The 23,740-nt window shown below is 37.0% G+C and overlaps 1 protein-coding gene across 1 annotated transcript in view; it reads left to right on the forward strand.

Moving 5' to 3' along the window:
* LOC105493204 (plakophilin 4) overlaps positions 1-23,740 on the forward strand; it is a 228,948-nt gene that overhangs the window by 157,244 nt on the left and 47,964 nt on the right. Inside the window, exons 5-8 of the mRNA XM_011760720.3 lie at positions 10,859-10,984; positions 11,100-11,290; positions 14,750-15,299; positions 21,690-21,878. Of these exons, the coding sequence (XP_011759022.1) occupies positions 10,859-10,984; positions 11,100-11,290; positions 14,750-15,299; positions 21,690-21,878 (1,056 nt within the window). The remainder of the gene's footprint in view (positions 1-10,858; positions 10,985-11,099; positions 11,291-14,749; positions 15,300-21,689; positions 21,879-23,740) is intronic.

Consider the following 23,740-nt stretch of genomic DNA (forward strand, 5'->3'; position numbering starts at 1 on the left):
CTTATAACCTTGTATATTCTGCTAAAACATTCCGAGAGAATGTTATGTTAGTGTTCCCTTCTGTTTCCATAATATTAGTGTGTCTGTTTTTCCATTGTTCACTTCTTCACATCTCTAAATATACAATCTATGTGTGCCGTCAAAATTTGAGGTAACTTGTCAGAACATATATAATACAATAAAAAATAAACATAAAAATCACAGAAAATATATACTAGAATAATAGGTAAAGGGTGACGAAAGTGAGAATGCATATATAATCATAATTCTTCATGAGGGAGAATACTATACAGAATCTTTTTCTTTAAATCCTTTGAATGTACCTCTTTTTTAAGAAAAACACCAACTCAGTAATAAAAATAGCTACACGCAGTATATGCTACCCATCAGAAAGAATCCATAGATTGAAGCCATGGATTGAAATTTTTGGTCAAAGCAGTCATTGGTTGTTACTTAGGTCCCCCAGTCTCATTCCGTGAAATGAATTTTGCTACAAGTCACAATATCATAGTTTTTCTGTTTGCGAGAAAAAAAAAATTACTAGAGTTTAGGTGGTTGCCAACTTGAGTAGATCTGTATAAAATGCAGGGGAGGAGAATCGGCCTCAGAATTCAGCCTCCCTCTGCCCCAGCTCTTCCTAGCACATTAGACCAGGAGCAGCCCATCTTACAGAGCTGGAATGTGCTGCTCTGTCCCCACCAGCTAGTCAGCCAAGCTTATTCTTTTTAACACTGCTGTGTTCCTAGAAAAAGAAAGTGTTCAAGAAATCGGTGGATGTTATGTAGGTGATAAAGAATTGGTACTCATGGATAAGAAATTAGAGGCCAAAAAAGATTGGAATCTCTACCAAAACAAGTGAGAGAAATTTTCTGGTTGACTCAGAAGGCACTAAGGGGTTAATAGATTTGGATGAACAGTAGAGAAAATAGTAACAATTCTAGGCAGTTAGGAGTGTTGATGTTAGACAGTATATATGGAAGGGAAGAAAAAAGACCATAGTAAAATAGGAAGTTTAAAACTGATTCCATAACTTCACAGTGCTACATCATTTATTGTGTAACATGTATTGAAGTGGTATGATTTTAACATACTATTGATTTAAATCATTACTGTGTGGAATACTGGCATTAGTTAATGTTTACTACTAAATTTAAGACTGTAGGAGCTAGGCTGTGCATTTTGTTTGTGTATTTAAATTTTGTTTCTAAAATGTATGGATACAAGTTTCTTCCACTGGGATGAGCTTTAAAAAAAAGAAAGAAAAAACCATCAATACTGAAAATAAATGACAAAAGAGAAAGTAGACCTAAGTCAATTTATCTTTTCTTTTTCCTCTATCTGGTACAAGTAATTTACAACACAAAAATTCATCAGCACATCATGAGATAAGAAGTTGACTTAAATGGAAACACTTTATGCCTCAGTAGAAATGTATTGAATTTATAAAGGAGATACAGTAGGAAGTGAGTATTGTATTGTACATGTTCATAAACAGAATATTAGATCAGCAGTCATGTATAAAGGACTATTGAGGATTTTGGACGCCATCATTTATTGTAGCCATAAACTTTACAAATGACAAAACTTTATAATGTATTTCTTCCTGTTTCTCTTCTAAATACAAGGATGATAAGAATTTCGCTTAAAATCAGCTGTAGAGTACGAGTTTCTCTCCCTTATTTTTTGCACGTCCATTTTAGCCACACAGTCATGACTGCCTTCTTTCCAACTGCAGTGCGATAGCTTCCTGATTGCCACTGTAAAAGCTCTTCTTAACTTACTGTTTTAAGATGAAAATAAGATATGCTTCTTTAAAAAAAAAAAAAAAAAAAGTCTAGAAGAATCTGAATAAAAGGTAGAAATTTCCTTCATTCCAACATGTTCCCATACCATGACCACCACACCTACACAACTAACTATACACAGACACAACGTATAGGAAAAAGTCTGGAATAATGAAACAGCCCAGACTGTTACCTGTGTTTGTATGTATGTCGAAGTATCCACACACATTGGAGTTGTTTGTTTTGGTTTAACACAAATAAAGATACACTCTATGTTGTTCTGTGACCTTTAAGTTTTTCCCCTAACATTACAAAATAATGGATGTGTTTCTATGTCAGTATATAAAGCCATATTTCTTTTTAATGGCTAAATAGTATCCATCGTTTGAAAATTTATATAACCAGTTTCTTATCAGTGAACATTTTGTTTTTTCCAGTTTTCTACTTTGTCAGACAATGGCAAAGATTCTTTCTGCACACATATGAGTGTCTCTGATAGGATTTCTGTAACTGAAACTTCCTGGACAAGGGTGTTTACATTTTAATTTTGGCAAATATTGTCAATTTGCCCACCAGAAAGCTTAAGAATTTATGCTCCTGCTGATAGCACCTGGTAGTCCTAGCTGCACTTACTATGTTACCAGAGTACAGGAATGTAAATCTTCATGAATACTTAAAATTTTAATAAGTTACTAGGCTTTAACAAAAACATTTGTTTCAAATTTCTCTATATCATAAAACTTAGGAACAGATTGAACGAAGTAAGATAATTTTTAAATATCATTATTAACTATTCATTAAATCATAACACTCCATGGAAACTTGAGCATACCCCTGACCATCATGTTAATTAACTCGTTCTCATGGAGATTGGAGATCAGCATGACCTTAGAATTTAGTAAAATTCTAAGTTTCCTGTCAATTTGGCTTTCTTCTGTCTTCGTAGCTGGCTCAAAATGATCAGATACATTTTTCTATCACGAAAAATGCAACAACCACTACCAAATCAAGCAAAAACAAACGTTTAAAAAATCACCGTTAGATATAATTGTGGGTGCCAACAACTCACTCCTGAGGTTCCTACACACTGCTGCACTGTAGAGTCACCTGTGGAGCTACTAAAATCTTGATGCCCAAGCATCACCCCAACACGATTCAGTTCAAAAGTCTGAGCTGGGAACCAGGCGTCAGTGGGGTTTAACGAGTCCCCAGGTGACTCCACTGTGCACAGTTTGAGAACCACTGCTTTATTCTAAAACCTAGTCATTAAAAAGAAGAATTAAACATTTATCCTACCTGTCCTGTTCATATTTCAGGATAACTAAATAATTCTAGCTATTATGTAAAATATTCCAAAAGAATTCCTGCTGATAAATGTAGAAAGAATAATAAAATTAGAAAAATCACCAGTTTGCAAGCCCTCATGAAATAAGTCAAGCAAAAATTGTCAATGGATGCGGAAACCTCTTAAGTTCCCAACCCTAGCTGTGCATTAGAATCACCCTGGGAGTTTTTAAAAATTCCGGTATTCAGAATACAGCTTAGACTGATTGAATTGGAATATCTGAGTGTGGGACTTGGACAGCAGTAGTGTTAAAATTCCACCCAATTTTCAATGCAGGTGATTGCATTTTGCAACCAAGGTTGAGAACCATTGCATTAGGAGACAGGTTGGTGGTAAACTTGACAGAAGGATTAAGCTGCCACTACCTGCATTGCCTGATAGATCTTAGCAACCCTGAAAGTTGTGATATGAAAGGTATCATGTACACAGCACCATTCATAAAGTATGCTACCCACAAAGGCTTGACCTGAAAGCTTTTAGCTATAACCTTCTGCTTAAAGAAATAGTGTATTTAGAGGAATAAGTAAGTTACATGAGAAAACCATCAGACAAATTCAGGATGTGGAACAACTTAAAAGTGTATTGCTGCAGTTTCCTCAGTGCATCAAAAACATGAAAATGAAGGAATGGGTGCCCCTTTCTAAATTGAGGGACTTAAATAACAATTGTACTCAAATGCAATCAGTAAACCTTATTTCATCCTGACTAGTACAAGCCAACTGAAGAAACACATTCCAAGACATCTGAAAACTTTGAATTTGAACTCACTATATGGCATTATGGAATAATTATGGTTTTATGAAGTCCTTATTTTTTAGAGATACAAACGGAAATTTTTAGCGTTGAAATGATCCAATGTGAGAGATTTGTTTTGAAATTATATAACAAAGGAAAAAGATAATGGAAAAAAAGTATGCATAATGCTGATAACTGTTAAACCTGGAATACATTATACTTTTTCTTTCTACCTTTATATATGTTTAAAACTTTTAAAAATTAAATACAAATGCTTTAAACAAAAGTTTTGAAATATGAGGTTAAAAATGGTGTGCTGGAGTGACATGGTAAAGCCAGCAAAATTTTGACCGTATTCTGAAGGTCAGCCCTGACATAAATGGTATGAAGAAGCCAACTATGAAATGGATGCATGAGTTTCCCAGCCAGTGCATATTATTTAATTTGTAGTTTCCACATATTTGGGATTTTGTGAAATGAATTTTTATTGAACAAATTACCTATATTATACAGAAGATCAGCCTTTCAAGTTTAGAACCATAGATGTCTCAATATGTTTGTCATGGGCCACCACCAAATAAGAGTATTAGATTTTGCCTTAGCAAACTTACACATAATATATGAACAGATCCCCAAAAGCACATTATATGAAAATCAAGTATCCAGTTTTAGCCTTTAATATTTCATGTTTGATATAAACATGCCAAATATTTAAACTGCCTCGTGCTTTTAGTGATATGTGAAGAAATGTGCTACTAACTATCTAAAATAAAATAGAAATTGTCAAGTCTGAAAACCCTTCTTTTTCTATTACTACCTCCTCAAAACACAGAGCCTTCGTTCCTCAATTTATAACTGTTGCTTTGGGACACATCTGAAAGTCACCCTCTATAATTTCACGTTTCATTCTTATGACAAAGTTAGTCTGCATGTGGCTTTATCTTAGTATATTTTACCAAAGAAAAAAAAAGATAACTAGTGGAAAAATATAGAAGATTTTATTTCAAAAGAATCGTTTCTTTCTTTTTGATAGTGAATATCATCCTTTACAGGTTTGTGTTTTTAAGAAGGCTTTTTTGGTTTTTAACAAAAGGAATCTTACTTTGTATCTCCCACTGACAGATATTCCCATTTCTATATTTGGTAACTTTTTTTTTCCCAAAGAGAATAAAAAGTGTCTTTGAAAAATATTGTAGGGTGATTTTTGAGCACTTAGTTGTATTTTCCATAAGCTGACTTTTTACATTACAACAGATCCCTTACTTATCCCTTCTTCAGCTTTCCTTGATAGGAAGCGAGACCCCCTCAGCCATTTATGAAACCCGTTAAACTCAGTATTGGGCAAGTTATGTCTTGTTCATTTCATTTTGTATTTATAATTCTTAATTCCTTGTTGTTTTTCTTGTTTTCTTTTTATAGGTGTAAAGTGTAAATTTTTATAGTAGGTGTGACATCTGTATTTTAATTAGTATCCAGACTGAAAATACTTAACATTCATTTTTATATGACTGTTAGTAGAAATTTCTCTTCAGTTTATTTTTTGTAAAATTTATTTTTAATGGTTTTATATTCTTGGACAGAATTTATATATGACCAGGAGATCTCTTTTAGTTTAGGCATTGTGGAAATCACTATGATACCAGTTTATGCATTCACAAAATTTGCTTATACTATAGATTTGAATCCAGGCAGTCAAGCTTTACAGTGAATTTCAAGGCAGACTAGTTGATGCTTAAAGCAGAGTTTAAAGTGAAGTAGAAGGTACTTCATTAATGGTTTCCATTTTCCAAGACCTTTTATGCAACACTTTTTAGATGGGTAAAATTTTTAGAGCCATTGCCTTATTAATATTGAAAAGATAATATAAATATGCACAAGACCCAAGAATCTAGAAATACTTAAGAACCAGACCAGAAATAGTTTCAAGAAACATGGTCTTTCTGCCTTATGTCTTTACTTCCACTAAAATCCAACTTTTAAATGATATCTTATGTATATAGTAGCTTATATTTGAGTCAACAAACTCCAAGTATGTGTAATATTCTTAAAATATCTGTCAACTTGTATTTTCTCCTGTGGAGGAAGGAATACTATTGGTGCTTCATGTTTCCATCACCCTGAAACAACGTTTCTCACTCTGAAACAGGGTTTCCCAGTGGCCTTATTCCCTCTGATGATAAGCTTGCCTGCTATAGAAATAAATCTTGTATGTCACAGAAGGTATAAAGAGGAGAAATCTTTTTGGTGCCACCACCCATGTTCTCTTCCAGAATTTGGCTTTACTTTTTTGCCATAGGAGGCACTGGACGATTTCTGCACCTCTGTGGAAAGTAGACTCCCTTGTAAGCCTGTGATCCTACAGGAAAGGAGAGCCCCGTAACCAGACAGGAAGTTGAGTCCATGTAACACAGCATTTTCTACTCTTTTTTTCCACAAAATGTTGCCCCTCTGCGTATGACAGCCTAACCTCAGCTCACAGGCCAGAGAGTTGGAAGAAACCATCAAGGAGAGTATCATCTGCCTTAACATCGGGTGCTATTGCCGTCCCAAGAGTCCTGCCGGAACTCACACTACACATTCTTTATGTAAGGGCAAACCCCTAAATACCACAGCAACTCAGAACAGACTCAAGCAAGGAGAACCTATCATGAGGTTCCAGTGTGCTGGACTATGAAAGACTAGTCACAGGGTTGTCTATACTAAAAATCTCCTTACTGATCTCTCAGTTCCTGTTTCCATGGTGATTTTACACACACTGCAGACCTTCCTCCTTTCATACAGCAAGACATAGATTAACAAAGCAGAACCATTTTAATAATTTCAGGTTCATTAGAGAGGCCTTAGACTCTTTTACTAAGCATATCTTCATACATACTCTGTATATTTGGGGATGTACATTATAAAAAAGATAAAATATCTCACTTTGTATTCTATCTTTTACCATGAGCTTAATGAGGTGGATGATATACCAGATTTTCGTAGCCCTACAGTGTTATTGTCCCTTACCCACTAGTATTTTTTATAGATGCACCATAACACTTTTTCTAATTATATATTTTTAAATATTAGAGCACTCAAATGAAATGTAATAGACAAGAAGGCCCATGATTCCAATAATTTTGCAGTCTTTGGCACAAATGGAAATTTCATTCTACCTTGAAGCTTGTTCAATTTCTCTGTCTTTAGATATACATTTTCTTCGAAGATGCTAATTTGATGTTTGAAAGTTCCCCATAGTATATTTCTGGTGTCCCAGAAAACATGTTTGTGATTTTTTTTTTTTTAAGCAACACATGTTGTTCAGTACACTGATTAAAGAAGTAACATTCACATGCTGTTTGCCATTTTTACTTATAAAAATGTCTCTTGATTTCTTATTCTGATTGTGCTAAATTGTAATATGCCAACTATTTAATTATAGGTTACAGCATTCATCATGAAATGGTTAACTGCATACGATATGCCTCTGTGTTTCTCTAGTGAATTTGACTAACATCTTTCATTCCACATAGCAGAGGTTTTTAAAATTCATTCATCTTAAAGTAAGATTGTTTAAATAATACATAATTGGTAAGTGTGAACCCTACCATACTACAGTGAGAAATACTTTATCCAGTAAAATTAGAAGATGTGTTTTCTGTTTACCTGAGATATGATGTCTGTGCATACATAGGTTTGTGCATGTATATAGATAATTTGTGGATTACAAGTTTTCAAAGAAACAAAATAGTAACACTATTTTGAAAACCATTTACATTTCTTTTCATAAATCAGAATAGATTTCAGGATACTTTGATCTCTGCAGCTATGCTTCATTATTGTTGGGCTCTGCTAAGGAAACAGAAAAATAACTGGATGGCCGAGCACAGTGGCTCATGCCTGTAATCCCAGCACTTTGAGAGGCCAAGATGGGCAGATCACTTAGGGTCAGGAGTTTGAGACCAGCATGGCCGACATAGTGAAACCCCGTCTTTACTAAAAATACAGAAATTAGCTGGGCATGGTAGAACACACCCGTAATCCCAGCTACTCAAGAGGCTGAGGCATGAGAATCACTTGAGCCCAGAGGTTACAGTGAGCCAAGATCGTGCCACTGCATTCCAGCCTGTGTGACAGAGACTCCGTCTCAAAAAAAAAAAAAAAAAAAAAGAAAAAATAACTGAAGACCTTATTTATAGTATAGAAGTTGATTGCTTTATAGTTCATATTAAATAAATCTTTTATTAACTCTTACTTTTATATTTACTTAAAGATAGGTCACAAAACCTAAGTCCTGTCCTTTAAACCCAGTTCCTTAGATTTTCAAATTGGATTCTGGGCACCTGAGAATTTTGTATTTTAGTGTTCTAGTTAGCATCTCAGTGTCCTTTTCTATATTCTGTTTTCTAGGGTGGTGCATTAAAAAATATATGAAACAGAGTCAGGTCATAATATTTAAAAGCAATATGGCTCTTATATTACTTTTGGAATAATTTTGTATTGTTTAAGATACTAATTTCGTGAAGTTTTATTAGGGCAACCAGTATGGAATCACATATCTCATGATTCGTGCTTTCTCTGAGGTTATTTATTTTAAATAGCTTCTCATAAGGAAGAGTTTAAATGAGCAAGATTGTTACATGGTTTCTGAGAATATGTTTCATTGAGTGGAAAGACACAATTGCTGAGCTACAGTTTTTAGGGTATATGTTCCTCTTTTTCGTTTTTTTTTTTTTTTTTTTTTAAGCTCTGAATAGCTTTCTTTAAAAAGTGGGTGGGCAGCTTACATAAAATTTTAATGGTTTTGGTTTCCATGGTGAAAAATGTTGAGACCCTGACACTACATGCTACCTAGTGTTTCTAAACCAAAAGCTTTAAAATATTAGTGTCCCAGATTTTACCTTACATTTAACTAATGCTGAGAACTATCTGAACATCTTTTTTTTCCAAGACAGTACATTTTTCCATGTATGTGAAGCCTTGAGGCTACCACAGTGGTACTTTTTATATGTAGTTTGTTGCTAGTTCATATTTGCTTTCCCAGGGTTCCATTCCTGATGGAACAAAGGTTGATTGCTGCATAGCTCTGATTTCAGGCCAGCACCTGTGCAGCTATTCCCAGCTATTCCAATTCCTTAGCATTTTACTTAATCCTTAGCAAAACTCCTTTGAAAATTACTGTATAAGAATGTTTAGAACTCTGGAAACTCATGATAGAAGCTGTACAAATGAAGCAGAGCACTTTATGGTATTGTCAGCCTGACAGTGACTCAGCTCATGTTTCAACGTGTACCAGGGAAACCATATACAATCTTTAATCTTTGCTGAAATTCCAAACTTAAGCAATCAGAACTGTCACAGAATTCTACCACATAGAAGCATTCTGTCAAATAATATAGCAGGAGGCAGGTCGTTAAAAACCTATACTAAGAATGTCAGCTAATCTTTCCAGAGGCTAGGAAACAAAATCTTGAATTGAATCTGACATCAAGTTAAAGGTTTATAATGCACTGGGATTTCCCACTTCTCCCTTAAACCTTGTATTCACCTTCTAAAGCAGCTTAATCAACAGTCCCTAAAAATTTTACTTTGCTTTATATAGCCAAACTTCATTGAACACAGTAAGGTAAAGCCACAGTGCAATGCCAGGCATGAGTCAGCACTCAGTAAAAGGAAGCTGCTGCTGTTACTAGGAGTTTGCTTGTTCAACAAATATTTACTGAGCACCTACTGAGTACTCTGCACCATCCTAGACACTGAGGATATAACAAACCAGATAAAAGTCTGTCTGCCCTTGTGCAGCTTATATTCTAGTGGGGAGAGATGGTGGTAAGTGCGATACAGAAAGGAAAAGCTGGCCTCCTGTGGTAAATGGATGCTACTTAGATGTTACTTCCTTTAGGAAAATTTTCCTAAGCTCCATTCCCCCAGACACACACACACACACACACACACACACACACACACACACACCCCATATCTTCTCTCATAACTGCATAGGGCCTGGTGTGTAGTAGTACCCAGAGGGAGAAAGGGAGGGAGGAAAGGAGGTAGACATTTAAATCTTTAGGATTGTATGTTAAACTCCAAATGTGATAAGAATTAAATTAAATTAATTAAAATCTTTGAAGTGAGAGTGAAGCAGCATTTCTGAAAAAAAGTTTGTTAATATAAGGGTTAAATGCGAGGAAGAAATGGCTTGTATTGAAGTCCATTGGAAAATAGGAAAATATATTTTGAAGATATTAGAGAAAGAAGGACATACGGGAATTAAACTGGGAAGAGGCAGCATGATCTATACCACCTAAGTTTACAGCATAAAAAACAGAAGTTTGAATGGGGTTTGTTTTTTTCAAGTTCAAGATGGCAAATGGTACTGTTAAATTAAAGGAGATAATGGAAGAGATGGGTTTGGCTGGAAGAAACAATGATTAGGTTAGACTTGCCCATATTCCTTTAAAAAAGACTAAAGGAATAAAATAAGCAGATGAACAAGAAAGTTTTCATTGCTTGGCAATTCTAAAACTTTGTATAGAGTTCCTTTGACTGTAGGTGACATGAAATATAACATAAAATGTGCTCTACCTTCAGAGGCTTCATCACCAAGCTCAATAATATGAATGTTGTGTAATTTTTCATTTTTAATTGTTCATAAGATGGAGGACCCTTCTTAAAATACTTGGTCTCCATTCTCAGTCTTTTAATCCCTTGGAGGAAGGTGTCTGAGATGTCAGTTTTCCAAGGGGAACAGGATCAGTTTTCAGATTTTGACTTAATATTGAGACTTATAATCATAACAAACAACATTTATGAAATTCAGCAAAATATATTAATGAAGTATAAGTTTATGGAACACATTCATATAGTTAAGAGTCAAATGTGCTGTGTAATCTGAAAATACAGCCTTGTATTAGCATACAGATTCTAAGATGCTATTGACAAATATTTGAACCTTTTTTAGCAAGCTTTTATGTAATATTACTATGTTTAGCTGTTTAAACTTTTCTTCCTACAGATGTGCCAAATACTGGTGTAAGCAAACCTAAAGTTTCTGACGCTGTCCATCCCAACAACTATCTCATCAGGACAGAGCCAGAACAAGGAACCCTCTATTCACCAGAACAGACATCTCTTCATGAAAGTGAGGGTCTGTTGTGTTATCTTTTAAGTATTGGATTTGCTTTTAAGATTTTATTCTTGAAAGCGAGTGTCAGAAGTGTGTATAATAAAGATATTTCTTGGTTTCATTCTCACAGGATCATTGGGTAACTCAAGAAGTTCAACACAAATGAATTCTTATTCTGACAGTGGATACCAGGAAGCAGGGAGTTTCCACAACAGCCAGAACGTGAGCAAGGCAGACAACAGACAGCAGCATTCATTCATAGGATCAACTAACAACCATGTGGTGAGGAATTCAAGAGCTGAAGGACAAACACTGGTTCAGGTAAGCTGAACACATCAAGATCTCTGCAAAGAAATACCCTGCGGCCGGGCGCAGTGGCTCACGCCTGTAATCCCTGCATTTTGGGAGGCCGAGGCGGGTGGATCACCTGAGGTCAGGAGTTCAAGACCAGTCTGACCAACATGGTGAAACCCCATCTCTACTAAAAATACAAAAATGAGCCGGGCGTGGTGGCGGGCGCCTGTAATCTCAGCTATTTGGGAGGCTGAGGCAGGAGAATCACTTGAGCCCGGGAGGCGGAGGTTGCAGTGAGCCGAGATCGCACCACTGCACTCCAGCCTGGGCGACAGAGCGAGACTCCGTCTCAAAACCAAAAAGAAAAAAAGAAAAAAAAAGAAATACCCTCCTAGTTGAAGATCTGTTATAGGTATTTCTTATTAGAAATCAATATGTATAATTTTTGTAGAATGGATAAAATAGTAAAATCATTTTATTGTATTTGAGATACAATGTTAAATGTATTTGTTTCTATGAGTTAGCTCCCACTGATGAATTCTGATTAGTTCCTGGACACAGTAGAGTAATTCTTCTGGAAACAACAAGTTTGGCATGAGGAGAAGAGTCTAAGGGGAATGTAAGAGGGTTGGATGGAATGTTTTGGTCCCTGAGTGGTTATGAGTTCCTAAAAATACTGGGGCTAAAATATGCTCTAAAAAGCTCCAGAGGGCAGGGTGCTATTCCCACACCTACATAAAATGGGATTTGCCCATTCTAACCAAAGACTATTACCATCATCACTGGAATTATTCTCTAAAAGTACATTTCTTTTCTTTTACTAGAATAGAGATATTCCTGCTTAAAGAAAGGTATTGTATAGAAACATATCCATTCTGTTAAGTGAGGGTTCTCTAACTTGATAGCAAAAAATATATATTGCATGTGTATTTCTAAAAACTCTTTAACTCCTTTCTCTTTACCACTGTATTCACATCAGTCCACCAACATGTCCCAGGATTCAGAGAGGCAATAGGAGTCCTGCATGGTGGTAACCAGTGAGGATAACTATCTGTGCCAGTACCCCAAAATCCCCAGTGCTTGCTTTGGAGCTGAAAAGTAGCAAGATAATCAAATAAGTTAGGAGGACACTGTGCTGCTTCTACTGCAATACAGGAAGCTCTACAGGTACACAGCAGTGGGTCACAGTTCCCAGTGCCCACAGAGATACATAATACAACTTTGTCACTTTTACTGAGCAATTCAGGAGAAATTTCAAAGTCATTTAAAACATGTTTGTATTAAACACAAATATAGCACATGAATTTTTCAAGCTAAAATGGGAAATCTTGTGCATGTGGCAAGCGACTGCAGGCTGCACCCCCGGTCCTCAGATTATACATTTACTCCTTTGCTGTTGGGGATGCTTTGGTGGAAAAATTTGAGAAGCTCTGGACTAAATGCTAATGGGAGTTCATCTGCTTAGGTGAATTTCTATGTCAGCGGGTCTGAAATCACACTTTTCAAAAGTAGTGTATCTATATAAATTTTATTGCCCTTAGTAGTGGTCATGTAAACACTCCTTTCTTTAAGAGTAAGTTGATTTTCTCACTAGAGCTAAAGAATTGTTTGCAAGGGGGCATCTGAGACTTAATTTGCATGTAGTCTAGGCAACACATTTCCTAGTTGTCTGGACCAACTATCACTTCATTTTGGTAGTTGCAAGTCATGTGGGATTCTCTTTGCATTTTGTTAGCACTATTACCACCCAATCATGCTTTTTTTTTTCTTAATTGATAGAGACAAGGTCTCACTCTGTCACCCAGGCTGGAGTGCAATATGGCACAATCATAGCTCACTATAGTCTCAATTCCCTGGGCTCAAGCAGTCTTTCTGACTCAGCCTCCTGGAGTAGCTAAGACTGCAGGAACATGCCACCATGCCCAGCTAATTTGTTTGTTTTTTGTAGAGGCTGGGCCTCACTATGTTGCCCTGGCTGGTGTTGAACTCCTGGCCTCAAGCAATCCTCCCTCCTCAGTCTCCCAATGTGTTGGGATTACAGGGGTCAGCCACCACACCCAACCCCAATCATGCTTGTTAACTTTCTAGCTATCTACTGATTTTTAAACCCCATCTTCTTTGCCTTGTTGTTTGTTTACCATCCTCTTTCCTCCCCATGTCTTCTCCACTGCTTATTGCCTTCCCAAAATTGTTGAACTTGAGCACACGGTGAGGTCTTACTGCAAGTGTTTCAGCCAGCCCAGTTGCATTCGACGCCTGGAGGCAGAGCAGACATCCTCGTATGACCTCTAAGGGTATACAAGCCCTCATCTGATCCCCACTTCTTTCCTTACTTCCCGAACTAAAAGTGGTTATGGGTTGTCATCCTAAAAGTGATGACAACTAGACTCTAGCAACCACTACGGAGGTAACAGAGCAGCCTGGTCCTGAGCTTCTAACCTGGAGCCCTAATGTCTGTTTTTATTTCTCAGTTGGCTCTCCTTTTTCCCATACCTGTTCCCCTTGGGCCCCTTCTCCAGCCCAACCATTCCTTTTTATTGTTGCACAGCATCAAAAACAGTGTCCAGCACCTGCTGTAATTGCAGGAATCAACAGATTCATAGTAGGATCAGCCATGGCAGAAATGTTCATTTTCCAACCTAGTCTTTTCCAGCTGGCTAGGCCAAGAACCCAACAGAGGCTTTGACCATTCCTCCTGCTGGAATAGATTTGGGGGTGCCTTTTTTTTTTCACATCTCTTTAAATCCACCAACTAAAGCTAAGAACTCATAGATTGGAAGAGGTAAAAAGAAATGGCTAAAGTGAGGAGAAGCTATGCTTGGTCTAAAGGAATCAACAAATTTGCCTAGAGCACCTGTGTAGCCAAGCTGTTCCCCGAAGTAAATTCACAGTGGAGAGCGCCAGACCCACACTTGATCCAAATGTTCATTTATTCCACAATGAAAGAACATGTTCCTTTTGTTAATGGGACCAACCCATAAAGAAAAACAATGATAAATATTCCACTAGCTACATTTAGACTGATATATTCAAATTATATTCAGATTTTTGTTTTACATAAATGTATTGCCTTGGCCAAACTTTGCCTCACAGGGAGTGAAGTAAGTACATTGTTCCGGTGCCCCTTCACGCTCATGAATTACTTGTAACACTTAGAATAAAACATTTTATGTGCTGTGAACAACGCATGGGCAATAGTTAAAAATGTAAAGATAAAAAGGAGTATTAAATGTCTTCAGATCTCTTTTTACGGGTTAATTTTAGCATTTGGTTTAAACCACCAAAAAAAAAAAAAAAGTAAAACAACTGAAGCACCATGAGGAAAAATTAATGTCTGGCTCAAAGCGTAAAAAGGAAAAGAAACTTAGACGCCTAAAATAAATAGTGGATTCACGTTCTGTAGTGAGCTATGTGTATTTCTTTTGTAATGGCAATGAACACAAAACCCTGGATAAACCCATTCTCTTTTTTCCCCCCTTTCATCAGCCATCAGTAGCCAATCGGGCCATGAGAAGAGTTAGTTCAGTTCCATCTAGAGCACAGTCTCCTTCTTATGTTATCAGCACAGGCGTGTCTCCTTCAAGGGGGTCACTGAGAACTTCTCTGGGTAGTGGATTTGGCTCTCCGTCAGTGACCGACCCCCGACCTCTGAACCCCAGTGCATATTCCTCCACCACATTACCTGCTGTGCGGGCAGCCTCTCCGTACTCACAGAGACCCGCCTCCCCAACAGCTATACGGCGGATTGGGTCAGTCACCTCCCGGCAGACCTCCAATCCCAACGGACCAACCCCTCAATACCAAACCACCGCCAGAGTGGGGTCCCCACTGACCCTGACGGATGCACAGACTCGAGTAGCTTCCCCATCCCAAGGCCAGGTGGGGTCGTCGTCCCCCAAACGCTCAGGGATGACCGCCGTACCACAGCATCTGGGACCTTCACTGCAAAGGACTGTTCATGACATGGAGCAATTCGGACAGCAGCAGTATGACATTTATGAGAGGATGGTTCCACCCAGGCCAGACAGCCTGACAGGTGCGTACAAGGTGACAGTGCTACATAAAACCCAGTGAGGAAATCTTCTGTGTAACTAAAGCTGAAACAAAGAATGAAAAGGTGGAAAGGGCTCATTCATGTTTTTAATCTCAGAATTTAAACTATGAACTTAAGGTTAACTTGTCTTTCAGGCTCTGTAATTCTTAATACATGAGATTATATACATTTATATCAATAGAATCATTTTACAATGGATACAACTCTTTTGTAATATTTCCCCCTCAAAATATTAGGGTTTAAAATGTACATTTTTTTGCATTTCAGAAGTATTAGTTGGAATTCTAAGCAGTTGACTAACTTTTTTTTAATGAAATATTTTTTACCAGCCAGGCCTACCCCTAAACAGACCCTAGAGTTATGTTAAAAGGTGGTATCAGAATATCTGTTTAAATATTTTAATTTTTTCTTTAGAAATACTTCGGTAGTATAGACTAGAATATGAATTTTATCGCCTACTTGACTTTGGCCTTTTAATGGAAAGTGCACAAAGCACTTATAAATTACCTTTACATGCCACTCCTATTAAAGCAGTAAGACACCGGATCCCTAATACAGCTGTTCCAACTTCAGGGTTTTTCATGGAGGGTTTCCCACATGATGTAAAGATTTGGTTATTTTAAATAAAATGCAATTTAACTGTAGTGTTTTAAATTATATTTTAAAAGTAACATATACCAAATGGTAAAAATTAAAACTATACCAGAAAATACTGAAATGAGTGAAAGCCTTTTACCCTCACCCAGTCCCATCACAGTTGATGTGACTTTCAGAATGTTTCTTTGCATTTACAGATACACACAATCCATGCAAATCTGCACACACATTGTGTTTTCTACTGATGGAATTCTGTCATATAGATCTCCTATACTTTGTTCTTTTCACTTACTGTGTCTTAAGAGCTCTACTTCATTCTTAATAGATGCATGGGACTCATTTTTTATAGATAATATCAATTTATTTGTCCTTTTCCTACTAATGGACATTTAGGTTGTTTGTTATGTTTAGCTATTAGAGATGATATAGTATAGTATACATTGTTCTACCTGCATATTTCACATAAGTACTAGGGTAACTGGGATCCAGTAGAATTGCTGCATCAAAATATGTGTGTATTTTTACTTTGAGAGTTATTACTTAGAATTGCCTTCTAAGAAGGTTACACATGGATTTATGTTTCTGCCAGTAGTGCCTGTTTGAGTGCCTGTTTCTCTATACCTTGTCTACACTGCACTAGTGCTGCATATTCCAAGTTTTTCATATTTGCCAATCTGATAGGTAAAAAGCTGTACCTCATTTTTTTAAAGGCCTTTTATTGAGTTATGACTGAGGTTGAAGATTTCATATGTTCATCAACAGCTTTATTTTGTTTTGTTAAACTATAAGTTCAAGTCTTTTGTCTATTTTTATAATTTGTGAAAGCTTTTTTTTGCTAGAGATAAGTTAGCACCTCATAATATGCTTCTCAAGTATTTTTTCCATTTTGTCACTTGTCTTTTTATTTCATTTTAGTTTTAATTTACAAAACTGTTTAACATTTTTACATAGTAAAATTAGTATCTTTTTATGGCTTCTAGGAAAGTTTAAGCCTTTTGAGATTTTTCTGATTGAATAATTTTGCCTGGAGAATTTATATTGAACTTAATTTTTGAGCTCAGAGAAATTCTTAGTGGATAAACCACCTCTTATTCATTCATCCATCCAAGAAGTATGTTTGGCTTAGATATTTTTTGCAATGCCTCTGAAAAGTATGCAGCAAAATGATGTAGGAATCATTTATGAAATTCTACCTCCCAAGGAAATCTTAGAAAATAAATAGTTCTTAGGACTTCCATATTCTCCCTGGGTGTATAGAACAGCTATGCAGAAATCCCTGCTTGTAAGAGAGTAAAGAGAAGACTGGAGGAAGGAAGCCAGCATATAAATTATTGTCTCCATGTTTAACCCTAAGAGGGCTCATTTCCTCTGGTTTAAACAGTCTGTTTCTCTGACAGTGCAGGTAAAATTAGACTTTATGTTTTGGGGGAGAAATATATATAATGTCTATTTTTTAGGCCTAGACTCTCAGTGATTTTTTTCTAGAAATACTGCAGTATTCTCAAGAAGCAAAGTGTTCTTAATTTTAAAGGATTAATAGCCTGCTAATTGATAAGCCTAAAGCAATGTTTTGTACTAAATTGAGGGACTTGGGTATTTGGTGATCATAATTTAAATGATGATACAAACTTACTTTCTACTACAGACATACATATATATACTCTAATATGCTCATTTCAGAATAATCATAGCATGTCAAGAAAACTTTAGAGGAGATAAAGAATCGATCTTTGAAAGATAAATTTATGTTTATTTCTAATGCCATAAATATAAAGATTTTGAATCACATGGAATCACTATAATACTAGCTAAACTAATATGTTTGTGGAATTGCAAATAGAAGGTATTGGTTGGATAAATAATGCAGTGGCGTATCAGTGTTTTCCATTATTTGGAAGGGGAAGTAGTGTTATTAAAAATTAATCTGTGGGAATACCTATGAAATTTATTTATTTTTAGAGGCAGAGTCTCACTCTGTCACCAGGCTGGAGTACAGTGGCTCACTCTCGGCTCACTGCAACTTCCACTTCCCGGGTCAAGTGATTCTCCTGCCTCATCCTCCCGAGTAGCTGGGGCTAAAGGCACACGCCACCACACCCACCTAATTTTTGTATTTTTAGTGGAGACGGGGTTTCACCATGTTGGCCAGGATGGTCCCGATCTCTTGACCTCGTGATCTGCCTGCCTCAGCCTCCCAAAATGCTGGGATTATAGACGTGAGCCACCACACCCAGCCCTGAAAAAATTATTTCTAATACCAATTATAGAACATAATTATTTGAATTCCAGTTTCCATAATAGTAAGTTATAGTGAGCTCTCTACACATATTCATTTTACTTAATCTACAGAGGCTATTTACTGTAATTTTTTAAAATGCTAATCTATAGGACTGTGTACATGTGTTTTTAAACACATGAGCGGGTAAACAAAAATAGTAGTAGACATTATTGTGTTATTCAGAAGGATTCTTAATATCAAGAAAGTGCTACATCCCACTAAAGTTCTAAGTCTTTTATTTCCCATTATAGTCTATCACATAATAGTAATTCCAATTTACTAATGATCCTATAGTGAGTGAACATCTGCCAGTTACTTTTTATATTTCTAAATGCAAAGAGCTCATTTTGTTACCTTTCTCATGAAATCATAGTCAGTGTTTACAAAACCTTTCAGATTGCATGGATTCCAGTGAAGAATCCAGCCAGATACTTAGAGAATGAGAATATAACATTGTAATGGTGATGCAGAATGCTTTGTCTTATTTCACATCCCAGTGCAGTGGTGGGAGCACGAGGACTCAACCAATGTCAGAAGCATCCAGTCCCCAGCTTGGCTCTGTCCAAGTGTCAGTGATCCTCAGTGTCTTGCACTGAGTCGTGAGTGTCTGTGGCTCTGCTGGGTGTTACAACAGCACCTCATAATGATAAGGTTATTGAGGACTAGGTACATTCACCTTTCTGCTTTATGTCACTGTTAGCAAAAACTGTGCATTTTTGTCTAAGGTATTCATGGGCTCCATAAAGAAATAGAGCTTAGCCCCTAGACTGTGCTAAAAATAAGAAGAAGAAGAAGAAGAAGAAGAAGAAAAAGAAGAAGAAGAAATTGGCCAGTGACTAAAAAGCTGAAATCCTCAAAAGGAAATTTTGCAATAGCAATCATAGTGTCATCTTTGAAGTTGGTTTCCATGGCCCCCTTCTTGGTGGGCTTACCTTCCTCTTTAACCTGGTGTTTGTGGAAGGCTCTGTGGAGTTCAGACTTTTCCTCACCACATGCCATTGCTCCATGAGGGATAGCTGTGTCCAGTATTGGATGTATAATGACAGAGCACTGACGTGAGCTTTCCTCCCAGCTCGGCAGGGAAGTAGCTCTCCAGTGGGGATGAATCACATTTCCTTTGGGACTCTGTTTCCTCGGTTTTGAAATGAGGTTTGGGTGGATAATTTCCCAGTTATAAGATTGTATAAACCTGTGGTCTTCATTATAGCAAGAGGGGAACCAGTAGCTAAAACCCACATTGATTCATTTAGTTTCTTTCCGTGTCACATTGCTGTCCAGGGTAGGTAATAATCATTCGGTTTAGAAGCTGTATGCATGCATTAACTTTCTTGCCTCTCCTCACTAAGCAACATATAATTAGCACTCATATTCAGGCCCATTTGCTTTTAGTTGTGATTTGATTAACTGAACTAACAGGATGGGAACAATCTTTTTTTTTTTCTTTTTTTTTTTTTTTTGAGACGGAGTCTCACGTCTCACTCTGTCACCCAGGCTGTAGTGCAGTGGCACGATCTTGGCTCATTGCAACCTCCCCCTCCCAGGTTCAAGCAATTTTCTGCCTTGGCCCCCCGCAGGTTCAAGCAATTCTCTGCCCAACCTCAGCTGGGATTACAGGCGCCTGCCACCATGCCTGGCTAATTTTTGTATTTTTAGTAGAGTCGGGGTTTCGCCACCTTGGCCAGGCTTGTCTTGAACTCCTGACCTCGAGATCTACCCGCCTCTGCCTCCCAAAGTGCTGGAATTACAGGCATGAGCCACCGTGCCCGGCCAGTCTTACCTTTTTATAATTACTTATTTTGTTAATGCTTTGCCATTTTTTAAAAAGCAAATATATGCTGACTGGCTTCAGATATGTTTGTGCTTTCTCATATGTTTGGGATATACCCTTAATTGATATTTTTACAAGTGACAGACTCTACTTACTAATAATGCAAGTCACTTCTGAGCATCATAATATAGAAAATATTCATTCAGTCTTTTTAAGAAAATGAAATGTTTGGGTTTGAAGTATACCTTTTTATCATGAGTCCCATGTGTAAACATTAGTTATTAGCAGTTTGAATCAAAATATTTAAAATGATTTAATGTTCATGTACTACTAACTTTGTGTTTTTTCTTTATACTAGAAAGAAGGTAAACAAGAATCTGGTATGTGAGTTCTTATAAAAACAACAGTTTTTTGGGTTTGTTTTTTTTTTTAAAGAAAGGAAAAACATAATGATAAATAGTATTTTATAATAATATTAGTTCACTGATAATATTACAAAACTTATAGCACAAAATTTCCAGTGTTTTTCTGTAAAAATTATATGTGAGTTAACAGACATTTCAAAACAGCTTTTAAACATCAGCCTTTACCAAGTACATAATGTAGGCATTCTGTTAGATGTTGGGATTCAAAGAGGTGTGAGATGGTGGGCCTTGCACCCAGAGAGAAGCTGATTGTCCACTAAATGAGACTGGCAGGTCCACAGGGTAGGAAGAGAGCAGCATGAACCACTGCTCGTATAAAGCTTTTAAAGTGAAAATGATATAATAATAGGTCATTCTCTATTTGATCACCATCATAAAATAGCTTATTGGAGGATGAATCTCAGTGTATCAAATCATTTAATTTTTTGTTATTTTTCTTAGAAAATCTACTTTCATCTTGCTGCCAAGAGAAAGTGTTTTGTTTGTTTGTTTGTTTTTGAGACGGAGTCTCGCTCTGTCACCCAGGCTAGAGTGCAGTGATGGATCTCGGCTCACTGCAAGCTCCGCCTCCCAGGTTCACGCCATTCTCCTGCCTCAGCCTCCCGAGTAGCTGGGGCTATAGGTGCCCGCTACCATGCCCGGCTAATTTTTTTTTTTTTTTTTTGGTATTTTTAATAGAGATGGGTTTTCACCATGTTAGCCAAGATGGTCTCGATCTCCTGACCTTGTGATCCACCCTCCTCAGCCTCCCAAAGTGCTGGGATTACAGGCATGAGCCACCGCGCCCAGCTGAGAAAGTTGTATTTAAAATACATATATGGAGTCCTTTTCACACGTGTCATTTCTCTTTGGTAAAACTTACTAGTTTTAGTGTTTAGACTTAACACTTGGTCCTATTGGTTAGGATTTTCTTAGTATATATCTACGTATGTATGTATGTATTTATTTATTTTGAGACAGGGCCTCACCTGGTCACCCAGGCTGGAGTGCGGTGGTGTGATCATGGCTCACTGCAACTTCGACGTTCTGGGTTCAAGCAGTCTTCCAGCCTCAGCCTCCTGAGTAGCTGGGATCACAGACATACACCACCATACCCAACTAGTTTTTTAAAAAAATATTTTTTGTAGAGATGGGGTCTCACTCTGTTGCCCAGACTTGTCTCAAATTCCTGGGCTCAAGCCATTCTCCCACCTCTGCCTCCCAAAGTGCTGGGATTACAGGAGTTAGGATTTTAATTAGGGTTTATGTTTTTAACCTCACTGTGATTGTCTCAGTTCTTAATGATGTAATTTTTGTGCCTCTAGGCTTACGGAGTTCCTATGCTAGTCAGCACAGTCAGCTTGGGCAAGACCTTCGTTCTGCCGTGTCTCCCGATTTGCACATTACTCCTATATATGAGGGGAGGACCTATTACAGCCCAGTGTATCGCAGCCCAAACCATGGAACTGTGGAGCTCCAGGGATCGCAGACGGCGTTGTATCGCACAGGTTCAGGTGGGCATCAGCTCTGTTTACTGATTTCCTGATTTCACAGGCCCCACAGTAGAAGCGTTTCATTGAGATTGGGTTCCCTGTTAGAAGGAAATCGTGATGTCCATTTGGTTGTCAGATAATCAGCTGTGACAGCAGATCAATAAGCAATAAAACAGGTTCATTGAGTACCTATTTGTAGGTGATATATTTTTACCTTAGTACAATATAATCAATGAACATAGTGATTATACTGTTAGTTCAGGAATAAGTTTGTAAAACTGTAAATCTGAGTCCAGGTTGGACACATATTCAGTATCAAAAGGAAAGCCTTGTTGGAATATGTCTTTGTAATTCTTTTGCCGAGCAACTTTTTGGAGAAAATCCATAACTGAGTTACTTGGCTGTCTTTGATTTAGCAAGCGTGAAGCCCAAGTGTATTTGGCATTACTCCTTTTTAAATGTTGGATGTTCTCTGAATAGTTAAATGTAGAATGTGAAATAGATACCCTTGTGATGGACTCAAACTGGGGCAGGATTCAATAGCGACATTTATAAAAGCAGGGAGCTGGAGCATCACACCCTTGTACCACCAGTCCTCATGTTTATGCCACACCATCAAGGCTGGTAGAGCAGAAGCTGTAGCCTATGGTGGTGTGAGCTGCCAGGTCATGCTGCACAGCTGGCTCATGGCGTCTCAAGACTACTCTTTTTTTTTTTTTAAAGAGGTATCAGATTCATTAACATGCTTACAAATGAACCCTAGGTAGCAATAATAACCCCTCAAAGGTACAACTCTAGGAGAAATACCTATCAGAACACCGGAATGGGGAAGACTGTATTTGAATTGGTTCTTTGCAGGAAACTGACAGTTTGATCCACTGAGGGATTTATCTTCTAATAAAATGTACCATTTCTAATAGATACTAATAAAGAAATATTTTGCTTTTCCTTATGTCTGTAAATTGAGGAATTCCTTTAATAGGACTAAGAAATAGATATTGTTTAAAATCTTTTTAATTGCAAGAAGATACGTATACAGTTACTGGAGGGATACCCACTGCAAGAATTAGGAAAGTCATTTTAAATTCAGTATACAGTATCTTTATAATAGCATCATACAATAATTTAGGGGAGTAGCTGTAGAATAATTTGATATCAGTCTTCTTTCCCTCTTGTGAAGTAGATTTTCCAGTGTTATTACAATCCACAGGTCTAGACATAAAAGGTATAGTAGTCTATATCCAGAGGGAATACGTTCTAAGACCATCAGTGGATGCCTGAAATGGCAGATGGTACTGAACCCTGTATATACTATATATTTTCCTATATATTCATTCATATGATAAAGTTTAATTGATAAATCAGGCACAGTAAGAGATTAGCAAGAATAACAAATAATGAAATAGAACAATTAAGTAAAATAAGGGTTGTTTAAACACAAGCCCTGCAGTACTGAGACAGTAGATATAATAGTCAAGACAGCTGCTAAGTGACTAACAGACTAGTAGCATCTATAGCATGGGTACAGTGGACAAAGGGATTATTCACGTCCCAGTGGGATCACAGCCGAATGGCACAGATTTCATCATGTTACTCAGAATGGCGTGCAATTTAAAACTTAAGAATTACTTGTTTCTGGAATTTTCCATTTGATATTTTTGGACAATTGACCACGGGTAACTGAAACCATGGAAAGCAAAACCAAAAGGTAAGGATGGACTGCTGTAGAATAAAACAAGTAACCTGTGTACACAAAGTGTTAAAATTTTGATAGTTTTAATTACTTACAAATTTGAAGAAATCTTGTTTTTACCACTAGAATGAAATTAATAAATTTTGCTATTTTGTCTATCTCTAAGATTCTTGTGTTTCTCTCAGTTTTG

This window comes from Macaca nemestrina, chromosome 11, assembly GCF_043159975.1.
Source record: "Macaca nemestrina isolate mMacNem1 chromosome 11, mMacNem.hap1, whole genome shotgun sequence".
Classification (NCBI taxonomy): Eukaryota; Metazoa; Chordata; class Mammalia; order Primates; family Cercopithecidae; genus Macaca; species Macaca nemestrina.